The 22,231-nt window shown below is 38.1% G+C and overlaps 1 protein-coding gene across 1 annotated transcript in view; it reads right to left on the bottom strand.

Annotated features, from left to right (window-relative positions):
* LOC150090571 (protein fem-1 homolog C) overlaps positions 1 to 21,816 on the bottom strand; it is a 92,491-nt gene extending 70,675 nt beyond the window's left edge. The window contains exon 1 of the mRNA XM_090378801.1: positions 21,689 to 21,816. Within this exon, the coding sequence (XP_090234927.1) occupies positions 21,689 to 21,748 (60 nt within the window). The 5' untranslated portion in view covers positions 21,749 to 21,816. The remainder of the gene's footprint in view (positions 1 to 21,688) is intronic.
* Between the last annotated feature and the right edge of the window lie 415 nt (positions 21,817 to 22,231).

Here is a 22,231-nt window from a genome sequence, read left to right as displayed (position 1 = left end):
TATCTAAACCTTGGTTTTCCAATAAATGTGCTAAGGCTGTTCAAGAGAAGAATGTTGCATATCGTAATTGGCTTGTTTCTAATTCTTCAGTTTCACTTTCTGCCTACACCAAAGCTCGCAACAATTGTAAAGCAGTTATTAATCAGTCCAAACTAGAGTTTGAACAGGCTAAGAGTAGAAAACTTGCTTCATGCCCTAATGGTAGCCGAGCATTCTGGTCTCTTGCCAAAGCTATTGGCCGCAACTTTTGCCCATCTCTGCTTCCACCTCTGTCCAAACCAGATGGTTCTGTTGTCACTTCAGCCAAGGATAAAGCTGACCTGCTAGCATCCCATTTTTCTTCCAGCTCATGTATTAATAAACTTGGAAAAACACCTCCCACCATTCCCAACACGGTCCATTCAATGCCTCCTGTGGTCTTCCGTCAAAAGGATATCAGAAGGACTTTGATGAACCTTGATGCTAAGAAAGCTCCAGGTCCTGATGGTATTTCTCCACTTGTTCTCAAAATCTGTGCTCCTGAACTTACTCCTATTCTTTGCCGCCTTTTTTCACTTTCTTATTCCAAAGGTGTTTTTCCTTCTGCTTGGAAATTTGCTCATATCCAGCCAGTTCCTAAAAAGGGTGACAAATCCCTCCCATCCAATTATCGTCCCATTGCAATTACTTCTACTCTTTCTAAAGTAATGGAGAAATCAATTAACCGCCAACTCTTAAACTACCTAGAAACCTTCCGTCTGATCAACGATCACCAGTATGGATTCCGTCAGTGTCGATCCACTGGTGATATCCTGGCTTATGTTACCCATTTATGGACTACTTCAATGGAAAGGTTAGGTGAAACACAAGTAGTTGCTCTTGACATCTCAAAGGCTTTTGATCGTGTTTGGCATAAAGGTCTTCTAAACAAGCTTCCATCTTATGGTTTGCCAACTGTTTTTAGTAATTGGTTATCCAGTTTTCTCTCTGATCGCTCACTGAGGGTGATGGTAGATGGCTCTCTGTCTTCTAACTTCTCCACTAATGCCGGTGTCCCCCAAGGTTCAGTTCTTTCCCCCACTCTTTTCCTCTTGTATATCAATGACCTTCTTCCATTGACTGGAAATCCTATCCATAGTTTTGCCGATGATAGCACATTGCATTCAACTTTCCATTTTGAAAAACCTTGTCCTGCTCAATCAGCTTCAACTTCTCGAAAATCTGCTACCAATTCCTTAAATGCCGATCTTCAGGTAATTCTTCAGTGGGGCAAAGACAACTTAGTTGATTTCAACCCTTCTAAAACTCAGTCTTGTCTTATATCTCGCAAAAAGGATTCTTCTGCTCCTATGCTTATCTTTAGTGACACTCCAATTTCTAGGCAAAAGGATATATCTCTTTTGGGGATTACCCTGACTTCTAATCTCTCTTGGCACAAGCACATTACAAATATTGCTTCTTCTGCATCTAAAAAACTTGGTTTTCTCTTTCGCTCTCGGCGTTACTTTTCTTCCAAACAGCTGCTCACTCTGTATAAATCGCAAATCCGCCCTGCCATGGAATATTGTTCCCACATTTGGGGTGGTGCCCCCAAAACCTCTCTCAGGCTTCTTGATTCCATTCAGAAGAGGGCAGTTAGGTTAATTAATGACTCATCTCTAACAGAGTCTCTCCACTCGCTTTCTCATAGACGCACTGTTTCTGCTGCATGCCTCTTTTACAGATACTTCCATGGGCACTGTTCTTCTGAATTGGCTTCTATAATTCCCGCTCTCTCTTTCAAAACAGTCCGAACACGTGCTACCACCAGCCAACATCCATTTACTGTCCAACTTCAAACCCACAGAACCAACTTTTCATCTTCCTCATTTATTCATTCAACTGCCGTTTTCTGGAACAACCTTCCTTCATACGTATTTCCTGAAAATTACAATCTACAGAAGTTCAAGTCCAATGTCAACAAATATCTTCTTTCGTCTTCTCAACCTCCAACCCAAGCACGGTACTAAGTACTATAGGTTCTAATACCTCTCGTGTTTGGGGTTCACATAAAAAAAAAAAAAAAAAAAAGATAAGAATTAATGGAAACTATATAATTATGCGATCACTAAAAACAGATTGGTAGAGAAATTATTTTTTTTTTTCTTTGGTAGTTATTGGCGCATCGGCTTCTGTGGCCATAATGCACCTCCCAAGGTTTTTGCAGTACTTTGATCCAAGCCCGAGGCAGGATTCGAACCAGCGACCTTTGGGTTGCCAGGCAGGTGCTTTACCCACTCGGCTAGCCCAGTCGGCGTAGAGAAATTTTTAAAGATGGTTACAAGAATGAGGTGGCTAACTATGGACTAGTCAGTCTGACTTTTTTTAGCAATGCTGTTTAATTATTTCTAAAATGTATGAATGTAACAATTTTTAAGATAAATTAAACTACATTCTTTTTTTATAAATGATTTTTTCATTTTTAGAACAAATATTACCTAAACACAAAGTTCTCATCATCCTGTGTTTTTTTTTTTTTTTTTTTTGTCTGTCCCAGATTTTAGGCTTTAAAGCTCATCTGGTTGTGACCATCAGTATCTGCCATTCTACAATAAAGATGCAAATGTGAATTATTCAGTGATATTAAAGCAAGCAGCAGAAGAAACTTCCAGACTCATCTATTATAAAGCATGTTCCTCTTGACTCAAATGAAATCCCAGCATATTGGAAGTGTGAAAGGATTATGAACTTGTCAGTGTAACTCCTATGGCAGGAGAAAATTAATGGAATCCATGATTAAGGCATTATCATCTGGGTAGAAATGGAATTATAAAAGAATGGCATGAGTTTATTAAAGGGAAATCATATCTAACTAATCTGATAAGCTATTGTAAAGTTGAAAAGAAAAAAAAAAAAAAGGGAACTGGACCTAAAGGATAATTTTGACAGTATATTTAGACTTTAGTAAGGTTTCTGATATTATCCTGCACGAACACCATTTACATAAATCTGAAAAATGTGCCACTGGTAAAACAGTATTACAGTGGATAAAAAGTTAGGTGACAAGAAACAAATAGTTATAAATAGCTACTGCTCTAACTGGATCAAAGTTTCTAGTAGAGCTCTACAAGATTTTGTAGTAGGTTCTTGTTTCTAATATTTGTTAGATACCAATGAGCACACAACAGGTTTGATGTCAAAATTTGACGATGATATAAAGGTTGGGAGGGTGGTTAATAATAGTAACCAAGGTATGCTGCTGCAACAAGACCTAAAACTATTCAGCTAAAAACAGAAAAATGTCAAAGTCTCAACCTCAGGTTATCTTATTACTCGAAAAGCAACAAACTTAAGGCAGCAGAAAATGAAAAAGACAGACATAACTGTGCAATCCAACATAGTCTCTCGACAGCATAGACAGGCTGACAGTATGGCATGTGATGTTTTACCTATTATGCATAGTAATTTTTCTAGCAGGAACAAAGAGGTAATTATTCCATTAAGAGTTTTGGCCACATCTTGGGCTTTGTTCATAGGTATGGAACCCCAATTCAGAAGGAAAGTGGATCTGCTAGAAAAGGGCAGCAAAGAGCAACAAGGTTAGTTTTTCCTAGAAAGTGAGAACTCTCTCATTAAGAGCAAGTCTGTCTGTTTCTACACTAATCAGCATTTCTAGAGAGAAACTTCCATACTTCAAGACAAGATATCTTCCTCAAGACAAGATATCTGTGTGGTGACTCAAATGAGACAAGAATTTCAATATCAATAGTAAATTAAATAAAGTTACTGGACACATAAACGGAGTTCTCTTTTGTCAGAGGGTGTTAATCTAGGAGTAGTGCTACTCTGACGGCCTCCGTAGCTGAGTGGTCAGGAGCAGGAGTGCAGTAGCACATGCTCTTGAGTAGACCGGGGTTCAAGCCACTGACTGCTAAATACGGTCGATCTGCTAACTCGCACTGGACCAGCATGGCAGATTATGGTCCATTTCCCTCAGCATGAATTGTTGAGGAGGCTTCCACCCTGCAGTGGGTTGTAATGACTGCAATTTACCTTTTTTTAGTGCTACTCTGACTAACATTAGTGATAGTGTGGGAGAAAATGTATCACAAATTATTTTATATCAAGGAAGCACAAAATTATAAATAGATAATAACTGTCCCCCCAAGCACGAACTCATGACCAAGGTGTATTATGTCTGTAGATGAGCATGTTCACAGGCCAGACGATACGAAGGTTGGCAGTGTTATCAAGGACACTACTGACACTATGCTACTGCACAGGATCTGGAAAGGTTGAGCAGATGGGCTGAGAGGTGGCAAATGAAGTTTAACATTGACAAATGCAAAGTACTACATATGGGAAATAGCAACCCCAGAGCAATGTATCAACTCTGTGGTACTACAATGACAATGGTAGAGAATGAAAGGGACCTGGGGGTGGTTGTGCAGGCAGATATGAAGTTCTCTGAGCAGTGCAGACGGGCTGCAAGAGTAGCTCATGGTGTATTGTCAATGATATATAGGAATTTTTCTAGAAGGGACAAGGAGGTGATTATTTCCTTGTATAAGGCAATGGTCAGGCTACGCCTAGAGTACTGTATACAGGTCTGGAGGCCTCATTTCAAGAAGGATGTAGAGCTGCTGGAACGAGTACAGAGAAGGGCAACAAGATTAGTGAATGGAACAAAGGGGTGCGCTTACAAAGAAAGGCTTAAGTTTTGCAAATTACAGTGTCTGGAGACTAGGCACCAGCGAGGTGATCTGATAGAGGTGTATAAAGCCTTGAATGGTTTGGGCATGCTCAATGCTGATGGGATTCTTCCTCTTGCTCAGAATAATCACTTGAGAAGGCATAAATTCAAATTGAGGAAAGACAGATGTAGGATAGACGTGCGGAAATTTGCCTTTAGCCAGCGGTTGGTTGGTTGGTGGAACAGACTTCCACCCCTTGTCGTGGAAGTTGATAGCCTAAATAAGTTTAAGGCTCAGCTGGACAGGTATTTTGAACGAACAGAGGGGTGAAGTGGAAGTGGTTATTTTTTATTTATTTATTTATTTATTTTTTTTTTTGGCTGATGCTGCATAAGCTTGCTTTCTTGCATCAAATGCCTCTACTAATGCTAATTTATACTGTGCAAGTGGAAAAACCCAAAAAATAGCTTACAGGGAAGTGCAATTATGAAAGAATGTAAAATATTATTGCAAGGCAAATGACATATATTTAAGGGAGCGGCCAAAAAGTTTGGAGGACAGAGTATAAAATACACAGGTACAAAATTGCATTCTCCCCCCACTTCCCTCAAAGTTCAATACACTTATTGCATTTAACCCACTGCCAGGCATATTGTTGTTGAATTGTCCATCAAAATGACTTAAACTTGGAAGTAAAAATATCTATTAGAGAAATAACAATGAATTTTAGTTTTATATCATTACTGGTTTGACTTTTTAACTGTTTCATTAGTTTTGTTAGTGAAGAAGTTTGGCCATAAAAAATTCTTATGTTTAATTCTTAAGAATTTAAAAATTCTTAGTTTTTTTAAGCTTTCTAAAGCCTCTTCTTGCATATACAGCAATACCTCACTTAGCACGGCTTCAAACAGCACGGGTTTCACTATAACACTATTTTCAATTAAGTTTAAGTCAAAAATTTACTGTACATATTGAAACACATTCAATAGCCTAGACACTTACTCTACATATATGCTGCATTGTCATAGCCTAGGTATGCATAAATATATGTTACGGTGTAAACTCTATTGTCTCACATGCACATGTGCCAATAGCTCCCTTCGGGCAGTCAGTAGCAACGTGCAACGGTGTTCAATATTTTTAATTCCATCCTGACAAGATGATGTGATAGCTTTTCATTTCACAATTTATTTTTTACCCCTCTAAATACGATCAAAACTATATTTGCATCTTGGCTATAAATCACTGCCACCAACATGCGTTCTGTTTGGCCCCATTTGGCAAATGATTTCACTGGTTTTGAATTGCAAATTCAGACATTCACTGAAGACGTTGTGAAGATTGAAAGAGACTTGGGATTCGAAACTTTGGATATTGCCAATGTACGTGACTGCACCGACTCACATGCAAATGACTTAGATGATGCAACTCTCCTTGAAATCGATGAGCAAACTGCATATGAAGAAGAGGAAATTAATTCTGAAGTGGATAACACTGAAGTGGAACCAAAATAATTTTCAACAGAAGAATTGGAGAAAGTTTTTTGGGGGACTGACGTGGCCTGAGAGGTGATTATGAATCGAGATCTGGATGTTGAACATAGCATCAAGATGTGGCAAATTTTACAAGATGGGATTCGATGCCACAAAGACTTGTATGCCAAGAAAAAGAAGAGACAACTTCACCAGATCCGGATGTTGTTACCTTTTCATTAATAAAATTTTTGCAATATTTTTTATTTCAAATCCTTTTAATTGGCTATCAAGTGCAAATTGTTTATAGATTTATTATAATTTGTTTATAGACTTTCTCTGGTACACATTCAATTTAAACCCATTATAATTATACCTCAATTAGCATGGTTTCACATAACACGGAACAGTTTTGGTACCAATTGTCAGTGCTATGTGGGGTATTGCTGTAATTATCAAGCACTTCAAAATGTGAATTTAAAAATATCAGCTTTTTTTTTATTGTCCAATCAACAAGGATGGCACCATGTTTCCGCAGCATATTGCAATGCCAACACTGTACTTGTGTCAGATGTTTATTGCCATTATCCAACCAATGAAGCACATGTTTTTTAAATTGCTAACAATGAAGATAACACCCATGTGCAGGTTTTAATAAACTTAGAAAAACACGTCTGAAGTGTATATGTGAAGCATGTGGAGGGGGAAGCAGATTATTCTTAAAAAAATAATCGAAAATATAAAAAATGGATTTTTCATAGTTGTGTTCAAAACAAAATGAAAATAAAGTTAGCTTATGCTTCAAAAAAAAAAAAAAAAAATTTTTTTTTTTCATTATTTAATTCCTTTATTACAAACATAATGGTTACTACTAGTGTTCTCCCCAGGACCTATTGAATGGTCGCACCGCCCAGTGAATTTAACTGACTGCCTGACTAAAATTTAAGCGATTCTCACGGTACCGTATGGTACTGCTCACTGATCTTGATCAATATTAATTTGAACATACTATGGATCGAGGTCAATGTGACAGGAGCATATAATGTTAAATTATGCAATTAATTTGTGCTCTGGATAAGTCAGATTTATAAATAACAGAAAATTTTATAATATTGCGAAGTATTACACTTCCCCACCCAGCTACTTCACAATGCCAAATTTTTTGGGGAGAACAGCGACTACTAACGACATATTTTTATTGCACCCAGTAGAGGGTTAATCTGTAGACTTAATCATTGAAAAAAAAAAAAAAATATGTAAGCATGACTTGGTTTCAAACTAGCATTTAAGTGGAGAAAATAACTAGCATTCCTGGGAATTATAATAGTGATTTTTCAGTCCATCTTTGACAACAAGCAACTAGTCTGTGGGCAACCATCTTTGACCACAGACAACTAGCATTAGCAAACTATCATTATGACTAGGTCCAATTTTGAAAGACTCATCTAATGGCACTAATAAGGCACATAGTTATCATAGATTTCCAGAGTATATTATTTTCATAACAAATCCTTACTCCTTGGAGAATTTCAAGGATTCTTCATTCTGAGCTACTATGAAATTATTTGGAGAAAGCTTTTACGTAAATTTGTCACAATGGCTGTCAACTTAGCACAGTGAAACCTCCTTTAACAGACACCCCTTGTTGTGGACACTCAAGGCTTGAGTTCAGGCCAAAAGTATTTGAAATTACATGTTAAGCAACCTCTCAAAAGCAGATACTCCCTGGTACAGATCAGGCACTTTGATAGTTGTCCTTTTTGATTTTCCAACCTTCTTACAAAAGACACTTAGATTATTCAAGAGTAACATTTCGGATGAACACGTTCATTAGCATTTACCATTAGTAGAAGCATATGATGTAAGAAAGCAAGCTATTATAGCATCAGCCAAAAAAAAAAAAAAAAAAAAAAACCCTTCCTATTTCACCCGTCCATTCACTCCAAATGTTTGTCTAGTTCCCCCTCGAACTTATTTAAGTTGTTGACCTCCACTACAACAGATGGATGTTTTTTCCAATGATCAACTACTGGCTGGCTAAAGCCAAATTTTTGCAATCTATTCTACAACTGTCTTTTCTCAATTTGAATTTATTTTATTATTTTTTTTTTTTATGAAACCCCAAATGCAAGAGGTATTAGAACCTATAGTGCTTGGTACCGTGCATGGGTTGGAGGTTGAGAAGATGAAAGGAGATATTTGTTGACATTAGACTTGAACTTCTGTAGACTGTAATTTTCAGGAAAAACGTATGAAGCAAAGTTGTTCCAGAAAACAGCAGTTGAATGAATAAATGAGGAAGATGAAAAGTTGGTTCTGTGAGTTTGAAGTGGGACAGTAAACGGATGTTGATGGTGGCTGCATGTGTTCGGACTATTTTGAAAGAGAGAGAGTGGGAATTATAGAAGCCAATTCAGAAGAATAGTGCCAATGGAAGTATAGAAAAGCATGCAGCGGACATAGTACATGTATGTCAATGAGAGAGAGAGTGGAGAGACTCTATTAGAGATGAGTCATTAATTAACTTAACTGCCCTCTTCTGAATGGAATCTAGAAGCCTGAGAGGTTTTGGAGGCACCGCCCTAGATGTGGGAACAATATTCCATGGTAGGGCGGATTTGCAATTTGTACAGCATGAATAACTGTTTGGAAGCAAAGTAACGCCGAGAGCGAAAGAGAAAAACAAGTTTTTTAGATGCAGAGGAAGCAATATTTGCAAAGTGCTCCTGCCAAGAGAGATTAGAAGTCAGGGTAATCCCCAAAAGAGATATACCCCAGTGAGCGTCAGAGAGAAAACTGGATAACCAATCACAAAAAACAGTTGGCAAACCATAAGATGGTTTGTTTGTCATTTGGTTTTTAGGAGCATTAGCAACTAAGGCCGTATTGCTCCGGGATGTGTTGTGGTCATTCCCTGACCTTTCCGCATCCTCCGTATTTGGTGGTAATGGGCTCGAATCCCGGTCTAATCAAGAAGCGCCATAAGATGGAAGCTTGTTTAGAAGACCTTTAGGGCAAACACCATCGAAAGCCTTTGAGATGTCAAGAGCAGCTGCTTGTGTTTCACGAAACTTTTCCATTGAATTTGTCCATAAATGGGTAACATAAGCCAGAATATGGAAAAGCTTCGTGAAACACAAGCAGTTGCTCTTGATCAGACGGAAGGATTCTAGGTAGTTTAAGAGTTGGCAATTAATTGATTTCTCCATTACTTTAGATAGAGTAGAAGTAATTGCAATGGGACGATAATTGGATGGGAGGGATTTGTCACCATAATTTAGGAACTGGCTGGATATAAGCAAGTTTCCAAGCAGAAGGAAAAACACCTTTGGAATAAGAAAGTGAAAAAAAGGCAGCAAAAAGAGGAGTAAGTTGAGAAGCACAGGTTTTGAGAACAAGCGCACAAATACCATCGGGACCTGGAGCTTTCTTAGCATCAAGATTGTTCAAAACCTTCTGACATCCTTTTGATGGAAGACCACAGTAGGCATTGAATGGAGTGTACTAGGAATGGTGGGATGTGTTTTACCGAGATCATTAATACATGAGTTGGAAGAAAAATGGGATGCTAGCAGGTTAGCTTTATCCTTGGCTGAAGTAACAATAGAACCATCTGGTTTTGACAGAGAAGGGAGCAGAGATGGGCAAAAGTTGGCGCCAATAGCTTTGGCAAGAGACCAGAATGCTCAGCTACCATTAGGGCAAGAAGCAAGTTTTCTACTCTTAGCCTGTTCAAACTCTAGTTTGGACTGATTAATAACTGCTTTACAATTGTTGCGAGCTTTGGTGTAGGCAGAAAATGAAACTGGAGAATCAGAAACAAGCCAATTACCATATGCAACATTCTTCTCTTGAACAGCCTTAGCACATTTATTGGAAAACTAAGGTTCAGATAAATGACGAGATTTTAAAGTGGAGTGTGGAATAAAGGATACCATTCCCACAAGAATAATTTTACTGACACGATCTGAGAAAACGTGGACATTAAAAGTTTTGAAACAGTAATCCGACCAAGGAAAACAAATCTCGCAGGTCATCCCATTTTGCGTTCTTGTAATGCCAAACAATACGAGGTTGGGAATAACCATGAGATAGAGGCTCCATTGGAGAAGAGACAATCACCAAGTTGTGATCTGAGGTGCCTAAAGGACCTCTCACTTCGACCGTGTACTTAGAAGGGTTGTTTGTGAGAAAAAGATTAAGTGTGTTAGCTGTATAGTTAGGATTGTCCAGTATTCTTGTAGGTAAATGAACAATCTGTGCAAGGTAATTAGTAATTGCAAAAGCCTCAGCATCTCGACCAGCTGGTCAGTTTATCTAGAAAACGGAAGCCAGCTGGAGTTGTGAACATTAAAATCACCAGGGAAAATTACCTCATTCTTAGGAAAGTTGGACTGGAGAAAGTCAAGTTGCAGAGAGAGGAAGTCAGAGAATTCCAAGTAATTAGTGGAGTTGGGAGAATGGTAGAGAAAACAGATGAATTTCACACAACGAGGTAGAGAGATTTTAAGCCAGAGAAGATGAAGAGAGGAGGTTCCAGATTACCAAGTCTCTGACAGGGAATATCAGAACAGACATATGCACAAGTACCACTTTGAGGCGAAAGGAATCATAGAGTGAATAATCTGGGCAACTGAGATGAGCAGTAGTTGAATCAACCAATAACTGAGATTCTGTCAGAAAAAGTACATGGGGTTTGGCAGACTGCAAGTGGAAACGAACATTGTTGAGATTAGAATTGAGACCATGTATATTTGTGAAATGAATTAGGAAGTGTTTGGGAGGTTTAGATCTTTTCGCAGATAAGCTTACTCTATTAGTTTGACAATTCATGGTATATTCAATAGTAAGAAAAAGTGGGTGGGACATGCTGTATGAAGCAATGAAGTTTTTGGATATGGCGTACACGTGGTAAGAATATACCCAGATCCTTGACATAACGTGGACTCGACAATGCCCCCCGACAATGCTAATTTAAAAATTCAAATTTTTAAATGAGCCAGATGAAAATTTTACCATTGAGGAGATAACGGTAAAAGAACTAGATGAAATCTTTCGTATCGCAGAGAACCTCAAACAAGAGGTTTGAGGTTATCTGCAATATTTATTTCACCAGGGCCCAGAGAAGATTGTTGTCGGCTATTGGAAATTGATTGATGAAAAGAGAAAGTCAACACTGTTCAAATATTTCCGCAATAGTCATTTCTTCATTGTATTTTATGCCAGAGGTTCCCAAACTTTCTCGGTTCATGGCACCCTTAGTGTCTCAGTAATTCTTCCATGGTGCACCTAGACCAAAAGAAATACCTAACAGTTCTGTTTATTAAATAGTTAGGTCCAAATAACTTAATACGGAATGTTGAAACTGTGAACTACCTCAAGCTAATAGTTCACGCGGTGTCCAACAGATTTCAGACACCACGCGAACCATTAATTCGAACTATTAGCATGAACTAAACAATATTGCTGTGTTTCCCTTGAAAATTTAAAATATTCCATGGTGCACAGTTTGGGAACCACTGTTTTATGCAATAAACATTTAATTCCATAACTATTTTTATTATCTTTTACATTGTATACAGTTAAAAAGTTATTTAAAAGGTATTTTTAAAATTCTTTATGGACATTCCAGAAGGTCAAGGACCAATTCATTTTTTCTATTGATTATTATATTCGATTAACACATTTCCGTTTTGCACAATGTGCTTGCGGGACAAATTAATCGCATTAATCGAGGCCAGCCTGTACTTGTATTTTAGCATTAGCATTAGTAGAGGCATTTGATGCAAGAAAGCAAGCTTATGCAGCATCAGCCAAAAAAAATAAAAAATAAATAAATAGATAAATAAAAAAATAATAAATAAATAAAATAACCACTTCCACTTCACCCCTCTGTTCGTTCGAAATACCTGTCCAGCTGAGCCTTAAACTTATTTAGACTATCAACTTCCACGACAAGGGATGGAAGTTTATTCCACCAACCAACCACCCACTAGCTAAAGGCAAATTTCCTCACGTCTATCCTACATCTGTATTTTCTCAATTTGAATTTATGCCCTCTCAGGTGATTATTCTGAGCAAGAGGAAGAATCCCATCAGCACTGAGCATGGTCAACCCATTCAAGGCTTTATACACCTCTATCAGATCACCTCACCGGTGCCTAGTCTCCAGACACTGCAATTTGCAAAACTTAAGCCTTTCTTCGTAAGAGCACCCCTTTGTTCCATTCACTAATCTCGTTGCCCTTCTCTGTACTCGTTCCAGCATCTCTACATCGTTCTTGAAATGAGGCCTCCAGACCTGTATACAGTACTCTAGGTGTGGTCTGACCATTGCCTTATACAAGGGAATAATCACCTCCTTATTCCTGCTAGAAAAATTCCTATATATCATCGACAATACACCATGAGCTACTCTTGCAGCCCGTCTGCACTGCTCAGAAAACTTCATATCTGCCTGCACAACCACCCCCAGGTGCCTTTCATTCTCTACCACTGTCAGTGTAGTACCATAGAGTTGATCCGTTGCTCTGGGGTTGCTGTTTCCCATATGTAGTACTTTACATTTGTCAATGTTAAACTTCATTTGCCACCTCTCAGCCCATCTGCTCAACCTTTCCAGATCCTGTTGCAGTAGCATAGTGTCAGTAGTGTCCTTGACAACCCTGCCAACCTTCGTATCGTCGGCAAACTTGGACATTAAGCTTGATATACCATCTTCAATATCATTTATAAATACAGAAAACAATAATGGACCCAATACTGAACCCTGAGGGACTCCACTAATAACATTAGTATTTGTATGTTACTTGTTCCAGAACAAAATCGAGGAAGATTTACTGCTCTGTAAATCTCTTGAAAGTCACACGACTGGAGAAATGTTAATGTCATAAACAGTTACATAATAAAACCTGAAATCAATTGGGAAAAGTGTGTTGATGTGTGCACTGATAAGGGCAGAACAATAACAGTAAAAACAGCTGGGGTGGTGATGCACATCAAAGAGTTGATGCCATCTTGTTCGAGTAGCCATGTGCTCCATTGATAAGTACTTGTCACCAAAATGATGGAAAGAGACCTAAAAACTATGTTGAACAATGCTGTAAAGATACTGAACCACATTAAATCAAGGCTACTTAATAGAGAGTTAAAGTTACTTTGTGAAGAAATGGGCAGTGAACATGCGACGCTGCTGCTTTAATCAGAAATAAGCTGGCATTCCAGGGGAAAAATTCTTGTTAAGAGTTTTTGAACTCCCGGATTCAGACGTTTCACATGCTAGTATAGAATCTGAATGGTGTGAGATAGTTGGAAGCAAGGGTATAATGAGAGTGGGAGTAATCTACAGTTGTTGTTGTTGTGGTGTTTTCTGGCGCAAGGGCTACTTAAGCCATATTACGCCTCCCAAATCAATTGATTTTCTATATAAGTAATCTACAGGCCAGGTGATTGTGAAGATTATGATGAGAGCCTCTACATGCAAATGGAATGGGCAAGTAAGCATCAATGTCTTATTATGGGTGATTTTAATTTGCCTCTAATTGATTGGAGTAAATGGGAAGAAAACTTGACATAGGGGTCAAAATTTTAAAATCAACTAGATGATTGCTATTTGTAGCAACATGTCACGGAAAGTACTAGGGAAAAGAATATTCTAGACCTCATCATCACCCACGAACCAGACGACATAATAGGGCTGACAGTACACGAACCAGAAGCAGGAAGTGATCACGGAGTGCTACGGTGGACAATGAAGACAGCAGTTAAAGGCAAAGGAATGGGTTATAATTTCAGGAAAGGAAATTATGATGGCTTAAGGTGTTACACTGCCTCTATTAACTGGGTAGATATCTCACTGATAGCAAATACAATCAAAATTATGGTACACCTTTAAAACATCACAGAAGCCTTGAATTCATATATACCATTAAAAAAATAATCTCCGAGGAAGATTCCAAGTTAGACGAATATGGAAGTTGCCAGATTACTTGAGCAGAAAAAGATGGCATGGAAAAGTTACAGAGCAATAAAAAGTATTGAAACCTATAACAGCTACAGATTGATCTGTAATAGTGGCACAGAAAAGGTTGGCAAAGGAAGATTATGAGAATGATGTTGCAGATGAACTCAACACTTTGCTTCGATACATACAGAAGAAAAACCCTTTATATCATGAGAAATTATGGGAGTGAAGTTGAAAAATATGTTATTAATAATACCGAAATTTCAGTTTTTTTAATGAAAAAACTTTCGAACCTACTGGCCATTAAGGCTCCTAGGGTTGATGGGATATATCCTATAATCTTAAGGGAGGTGGCAAGTGAGTACATTGAACTATTGAAGCTAATTATGAGAGAAACACTGGATTCGGAAATAATTTCATTGAATTGGAAAAGTGCCAATGTATCTCCAATACATAAGGGCAGTTCTAAGAGTGAAGTGGGAAATTACCGGCCGGTCAGTCTAAATTCAGTAGTAAGGAAAATTGTGGAGACAATGATCAAGGGTGGAATTCAGGATCATTTAGATATAAATGGAATTCTGAAGGATGCTCGGCATGGTTTTATAAAGAGAAAATCATGTTTAACTAATTTGGTTAGCTATTCTGACAGGGTCATTCTAGACCCTGAATGTTTAAACTAGGGGGCTTCGCCCTCTGATTGCAGCGCTTGCTTCTTTTAATAAAAATAAAATACTTACAGCAGCTTTCGACACTTGTGTCTCTCTCTCTCTTCCACTGCTATCAATACAGTCACTCCATGACTTACGTAAGTCAGAATTTCCCTATATACTTATGCAGCAGTCACAACAATGTGTGCTGAATTTGATTTTTTTTTTTTTTTTTTTATGTGAACCCCAAACACGAGATGTATTAGAACCTATAGTACTTAGTACCGTGCTTGGGTTAAAAAAGCATGGGTTGAAGGAAACATATGGGGTGAGGGGGATGCCGGAAACTTTGCTCTAGAGACTAAACATGGGTTTCACCACTTCAAGCCTCCAATAAGCAAAGTGGTGGTATTTCACCGGTTGATGAAAGTCATCTACCACCTACAAAAGAAATGTTCGACGAACATGTAAACAGAATTACTTATACAATTTTTTTATCTCAAGCACAAGAAAAATTACAAAAGTGTACAAAATTACAAAAATTTCAAAATTATAAAATTACAAGAAGAGAGAGGAGACAGACATAACATCAGCATTTTACCTTTTGTGCATCGTTGCCAGAATTTATTCTCCAGCTGATACTATCCAGTTATATTAAAGGAGGCAGCAAAGGAAGTAAGCAAACCTTTAGCCATAATTATGAGAGCTTCCTTGGACTCAGGGGAAGTACCCATGGACTGGAGATGTGCAAATGTGACCCCAATTCACAAAGGAGGATCAAAGGGCGACACAAGTCATTATAGACCTGTTAGTTTAACTTCTGTTCCCGGAAAATTAATGGAGGCACTGGTTAAAGAAGCACTGCAGGATCATCTAGACAAGACTTCAGTTATAGCTCGGACACAGCATGGTTTTGTTAAGGGGAAGTCTTGCCTGAACAATTTGATTGGATACTATGATGCAGTCACAAAAGAACTGGATGCAGGGAATAACTTTGATATTATATACTTGGATCTTAGAAAGGCTTTTGATACTGTTGCACATGGAAGACTGCTGCACAAATTGGAGCAGTGTGGCATTGGAGGCAAATTGCTGCTATGGATAAAGGGGTGGTTGAGGGGGAAAAGACAGAGTGGTAATCAATGGACACTGCTCATTGTGGACTAATGTTATTAGTGGAATCCCTCAGCATTCAGTATTGGGTCCATTATTGTTTTCTATATTTATAAATGATATTGATCATAGTATATCAAGCTTAATGTCCAAATTTGCAGACGATACGAAGGTTGGCAGGGTTGTCAAGGACACTACTGACACTATGCTACTGCAACAGGATCTGGAAAGGTTGAGCAGATGGGCTGAGAAGTGGCAAATGAAGTTTAACATTGACAAATGTAAAGTACTACATATGGGAAACAGCAAACCCAGAGCAACGGATCAACTCTGTGAAAAGGACCTGGGGGTGGTTGTGCAGGCAGATATGAAGTTCTCAGAGCAGTGCAGATGGGCTGCAAGAGTAGATCATGGTGTATTGTCAATGATATATAGGAATTTTTCTAGCAGGGATAAGGAGGTGATTATTCCCTTGTATAAGGCAATGGTCAGGCCACAACTAGAGTACTGTATATAGGTGTGGAGGCCTCATTTGAAGAAGGATGTAGGATACTGGAACGAGTACAGAGAAGGGCAACAAGATTGGTGAATGGAACAAAGGGGTGCTCTTATGAAGAAAGGCTTAAGTTTTGCAAATTACAGTGTCTGGAGACTAGGCACCAGCGAGGTGATCTGATAGAGGTGTATAAAGCCTTGAATGGTTTGAGCACGCTCAATGCTGATGGGATTCTTCCTCTCGCTCAGAATAATCACCTGAGAGGGCATAAATTCAAACTGAGGAAAGACAGATGTAGGATAGACGTGAGGAAATTTACCTTTAGCCAGCGGGTGGTTGGTTGGTGGAACAGACTTCCATCCCTTGTCATGGAAGTTGATAGCCTAAATAAGTTTAAGGCTCAGCTGGATAGGTATTTCGAACGAACAGAGGGGTGAAGTGGAAGTGGTTATTTTTTATTTATTTATTTTACTTTATTTTTTTTTTTTTGGCTGATGCTGCATAAGCTTGCTTTCTTGCATCAAATGCCTCTACTAATGCTAATCCCTGATAGCAAAGTTCCTGTATATCAATGACAAAACACCATGAGCCCTCAGCGTGGCCTGTCTGCATTGCTCAGAGAACTTCATATCTGACTGCACAATTAACCCAGGTCTTTTTCATTTTCCATTAACCTGAGTGTAGTACCACACAGTTTGTATGTTAAACTCGGATTACTGCTACCCATATGCAGCACCTTGCATTTCTCAATGTTAAACTTAAACTGCCATTTATCAGCCCACCTGCCTAATTTTTCCAGACCTTATTGCAGTAGCTTATCTTGATTAGTGTCATTAATGACCCTGCCAACTTTTGTATCGTTTGCAAACTTAGAAATTAAGCCTAATATACCTTCATCAATATCATTAATAAATATTGAAAACAACAATGGGTCCAGTACTAAACCCTGGGGACTCCACTAATAACATTAGTAGACAAAAAGTAATCCCTATTGATAATCAGTCCTCTCCCACTAAACCATACTTTTATCCACAGTAGTAACTTGTCCTTAATACCACTTGTTCCAGTTTGTAGTTGGAAGCAAAGGTACAGCAGCCTTATGTGTAACAGTACCAAAAGCATTCCTGAAATCCAAGTATATGATATCAAAATTATTTTTTGCATCCAGTTCCTTTGTTACTGCATCCCAGTAGCCAATCAGACTGGTCAGGCAAGATTGCCCCTTAACAAATCCATGCTGTAACTCCAGTATACCTTTTCAATTACTGCTCCTTCAATCATTATGTCGTTTTCTGTGGCATACTTGTTCATCTTTACTTTTGTTTCCTCCATATTCATCTTTAGTACAAAATCCTTACTAACTGATTAAGATTTTCCTCTAATTCTTTGGGATCGTGGCTTATGACTACAATGTCATCTGCAAATCATAAATGGTTTAGGTACTTTCCATTCACATTGACTCCTTTCTGCGACCAGTCTAATCTTCTGAAAGCTTCCTCAAGGGCAGCAGTAAACAGCTTCGGAGATATTGTGTCTCCTTGTCGAACTCCTTTCTCGATTTTAAATTTGCTACTGTCTTTGTCTAGTCGAATAAAGGAGGTAGTGTTCTCATATATTTTCTTCAAAATCATAATATGTGGGGTTCTTATGCCTTGTCTTTCCAGTGCCCGAAACATTGCCTTATGCTGTATGGAGTCTATTGCATTTTTTAATATTCCACAAATGCCAGGCATAATGGTGTTTTATATTCATTTGCTTTTTCCGTTAGGTTAGGTGTGACATTATGTAAAGGTGCTTATCTTGTTGAGAATATATCCATAGTTGAGAATCCTGTCCTAAAGCCAGCTTGCTCTTTCGGTTGATTCTCATCAAGAATTCTTTCTAATCTGTTAGTAATGACCCTTGTGAACAACTTGTAGATGTGGGATAACAAACTAATTGGTCTATAATTTCCCATTTCTGATTTATCTCCTTTCTTATGCAGCAAAAGTATGATTGCATTATTCCACTGCTTAGGCGTCACACCTTTTCTAATGCACTTTGTGAAGAGCCTTGCCAGTTTTTGTGTTATGTCTCTTCCTCCCAATTTTAACAACTCTACAGTAACTTTATCTTCCCCCGGGGCTTTCCAATTCTTCATTTTCTTCAATGCATGTTCTACTACATCAGGAAGAATATTGGGTATGTAGTATGTGCTTTTGCAATCCATCTTCCCCACTGCTGGTATCATTCCCTCGCTCCTTGTATAATTCTCTATAGTAGTCTTCTGTTATTTGAATTATGCCTTCTCTGCTATTTATAAGTACACCATCGCTATCCTTCAGTTTCAGTATCATTTGTCTTTTTGCATTACTGCTCATGGCTGCTGATTTAAGTCCTTTGTTTTCCCTTAATGCTTGTTCTACTTTTCTTGTGTTAAATCTTCTTATGTCCTCTCCGAGTCTCTTTCTGATGGCTTTGCATAGCTCAGTAAACTCAATTTTCTCCTTGTCAGTGTTTATCTTGCTCTTCATTTGTCGCCTTTGGTTCATCATAACAAGTGTTTCTTGACTAATTTTTTCCCTTAGGCTTTATCACTTTCAGAAAGTTGTAATATTCCTCATCGACACCTTGGTCCTGAGCAGTCTGCAGAGGCTCAAACTTGTTCTTAAGTTCCAGTACATACTGCTTTTTCTCCTCCTCTGTTATCTCAAAGACCTTTGTATTATTTACTAATACATTATTTACTTTGTATTATTTACTCTGTTATCTCAAAGACCTTTGTATTAGTCACTTTTTTCCTTTCCTACATCTATATCAAGTGTACATCTTACCATTCTGTGATCACTTCCAACATTTACCTTATTCAGGACGGTAACATCATTCACGATATATCTTCTGTTAGTGAGAATGAAGTCGATTTCATTAGTTGTTAATCCATTTGGACTCTTCCATGTCCACTTTCTGTTCACCCTTTTCTTGAAAAAAGTGTTCATTACTGACAATCCTTGAGATTCTGCAATTTCCGCAATTCTTTCACCTCTTTCACCAATTCCAAAATTTCCTATAGTTCCCCTTTCTGTGCTGTTTTGTCTTTTTCCAACCTTAGCATTGAAGTCCCCCATAATAATAGTGTAGTGGGTTTTCTGCTCATCTAGAAGACTCTCAATTTCGGTGTACATTTCTTCAACCTCTTCATCATCATGGCTCGAGGTTGGTGCATAAATCATTATAATCTTTAGCTTGTACCTTTTAGTCTTGACACCCTTGGTGATGTACTTTTGAATTCCAAAATGTTGTTTTTTAAATCTTTATGGACCAGAAACCCAACTCCACCTTCACTCCTTTCACTGTTTCCATAGGTGTACAGCAGATTTCCACTTGATAAACTTATAAGTGATTCAATTCTTCTTCTTGTTTCAGCCAAACCGACGATATTACAATTCACATTTTCTAATTCCTTTTCCAGCGATATCCTGTCTTACCCAATCAGCAATCTTACGTTGTAAAAGGCCAAGTTCAGTTTCCGTGCATGGCAGCCTGGTCGTACCCAGAGATTCTTAGCACCCTCTGCTTCCACTCTGATCCTCTTGCTGCCGTAAGAGGGGAAGTGAAAGCCGCTGGGGACTGAGGGCCATTTGTTTCATTGTGCTGTCATATGCTGGAGGGTTTGGTCTTTTCCTCTTCACGCTGACCAGGCGTCTTGAAGAGAACCACTCTACACATTCGTTGCCACCTAAGTGATGTAACAAGGCTTACCATTGAGGTGTGCATGAGTGGATTTTAGGGAGGCAGGCCAAACGGACTTCTCCTAAATCTTCTGTAATAGAAAGATATTGGATCCATCAGTGTTTTAGACTGAGTGTCTGATAACACACACAATACCTGTTCCCCCTCTAACCAGCCAATCACTGCTTTCCCCCTCCTCTCCTCACCACCATTTTGAAAGGGGTACCCATCCCTGAATCTTTACCCAATGATTTTACAAAACTGCCAACATACAAAAGCAAAATTATATTTTTCTGGATGATAACAGTAGTGCTAACTAGAAGCCATGTTATTTACCTTTAAACCCAATCGTATGTAGTCACTAACAATAAAAAGATTCTGTTGCCACTCACTTGGCATTAACCTTTTCTAAAAACTGAAATCATATGACTGGGCCAGGTGACTGATCTCTCTCCAATGAACACTAAATTAGCAATGGTTAACCGAGGGCAAAGTCATATGGACTCAAGCATTTCCACACAACTTGGTCCTCAAAAATTATGGTTTGTTGAAAGACGTCAGTAGTTCTAACAGCTATTTATCGCCTTTGATTCTAACTGTGTGTACTTGTGTGTACTGTCCCTATACAAAATCATTTTATTGTTCCTTATTCAATATGACACTGTGACTGAATCAGATACCAAGCTTTTGCAGAGAGATTTCAAAAAATATGAGATAAATTTTCATTTAACACATACGTAAAAGAGTTAATAATACTTCAAGTTTCTGAAACAAACTTTCAGCTGCCAGCTCGGTGGAAAATTTTCCTGGTGTTTGTGCATGCTCAGATTTTTAATGCAACTCCATGAATAAAAAAAAAAAAAAATGCTCAGCATCAATTTCTGAAGGTCATAGACCATTCAATTAAAATAAATTGAAAAATACGACTTAAAACTTTAACAACGTAAGATCAAAAACTGTAAAAAGGTGCGGCATTCCCATCTAACATAGTAAATTTAATTTGTATATAGGTGCCCATATTTCAAACATTGTCTTTAAATATTTAAAGAATTATAACTCATGCGTAATAAGCGACCTTAATTCAACACTGAGTCAACAATACCCTGGTTGAATGAACACACTTTCCACTCACGATACTCTCCGACTCGTAACACGCAATAAAATGACTAGCAACTTTCTCTACATTACAGTAAAATAACTCGGCCTTAGTTTTAACTTTACACTCGTTTAAAGGTTATACTGACTGATTGTCTTTTATTTTTGGTTGTTTAACTTTTACTTTCAAAACAAAAATTTATCCAGAAAATCCCTCCAAAACCGACGGTGGGGGGGGGGAGAGATTTCCGACATTGCACCTTACACATCTTTGACACATTGAAATATAGTGTTAAGGGATAAATATCACACATCATCGCTTCTAGACAAATCAAGTTAAAATTCAAATGAAAAGAACAGCATCAGATATACAAGAAAACATTTTTATAAAATATGTCAAGGACAAGAATTTGTCAATGAAGCATAAACACAATCCTTGTTGCTTTAGAACCCAAGGTCTCACAAAAAAAAAATCATACGTGTTTCTAATAAGTCTTCAGATATGAATAATTTTGATAAAATATAACATAACTTTCGCTTGCCTTTAAACGGCGAAGCTTGCCGTCTCTCGCTGCATTAAACACGACGTTCTTAAACTCCATTGTCAAAAGAAATTCATAAATCAAGCCATTATTTCAGACACAATTAGGCCTAACTTCATCCAACTACACATTCCACCAACAACTCAGCTGTACTTGAAGCGACGTCATGAAACATAGGGGGCACAAAATTCGATTACTTTCGCTTTGCAAGTACACATTATATTTTGTATTATTATTATTATTAGCCATATGGTGCAAGGAAACCAGAGGCTTATGCTCCACAAAAAAAAAAAAAAAAAAAATAAAATAAATAAATAAATAAATAAGAAATTCTGTTACCTGAGAGAGAGATAGATAAGTAGAAGGGAATCACCAAGAAAGAGAAGAATGATGATATCCAGCTCAGGACCCTGGGTGCACCAAGCCCATACTCGCCGGTGGTGAGCCCCTGGGATTGATATTAGCATTAGCATTAGCATTAGTAGAGGCATTTGATGCAAGAAAGCAAGCTTATGCAGCATCAGCCAAAAAAAAAAAAGTAAC

This window comes from Mastigoproctus giganteus, chromosome 1 (assembly GCF_048544385.1).
Source record: "Mastigoproctus giganteus isolate SK-2022 chromosome 1, ASM4854438v1, whole genome shotgun sequence".
NCBI lineage: Eukaryota > Metazoa > Arthropoda > Arachnida > Uropygi > Thelyphonidae > Mastigoproctus > Mastigoproctus giganteus.
Note: the sequence above shows the minus strand (reverse complement) of the source record. Positions and strands in the feature narration are given on the sequence as shown.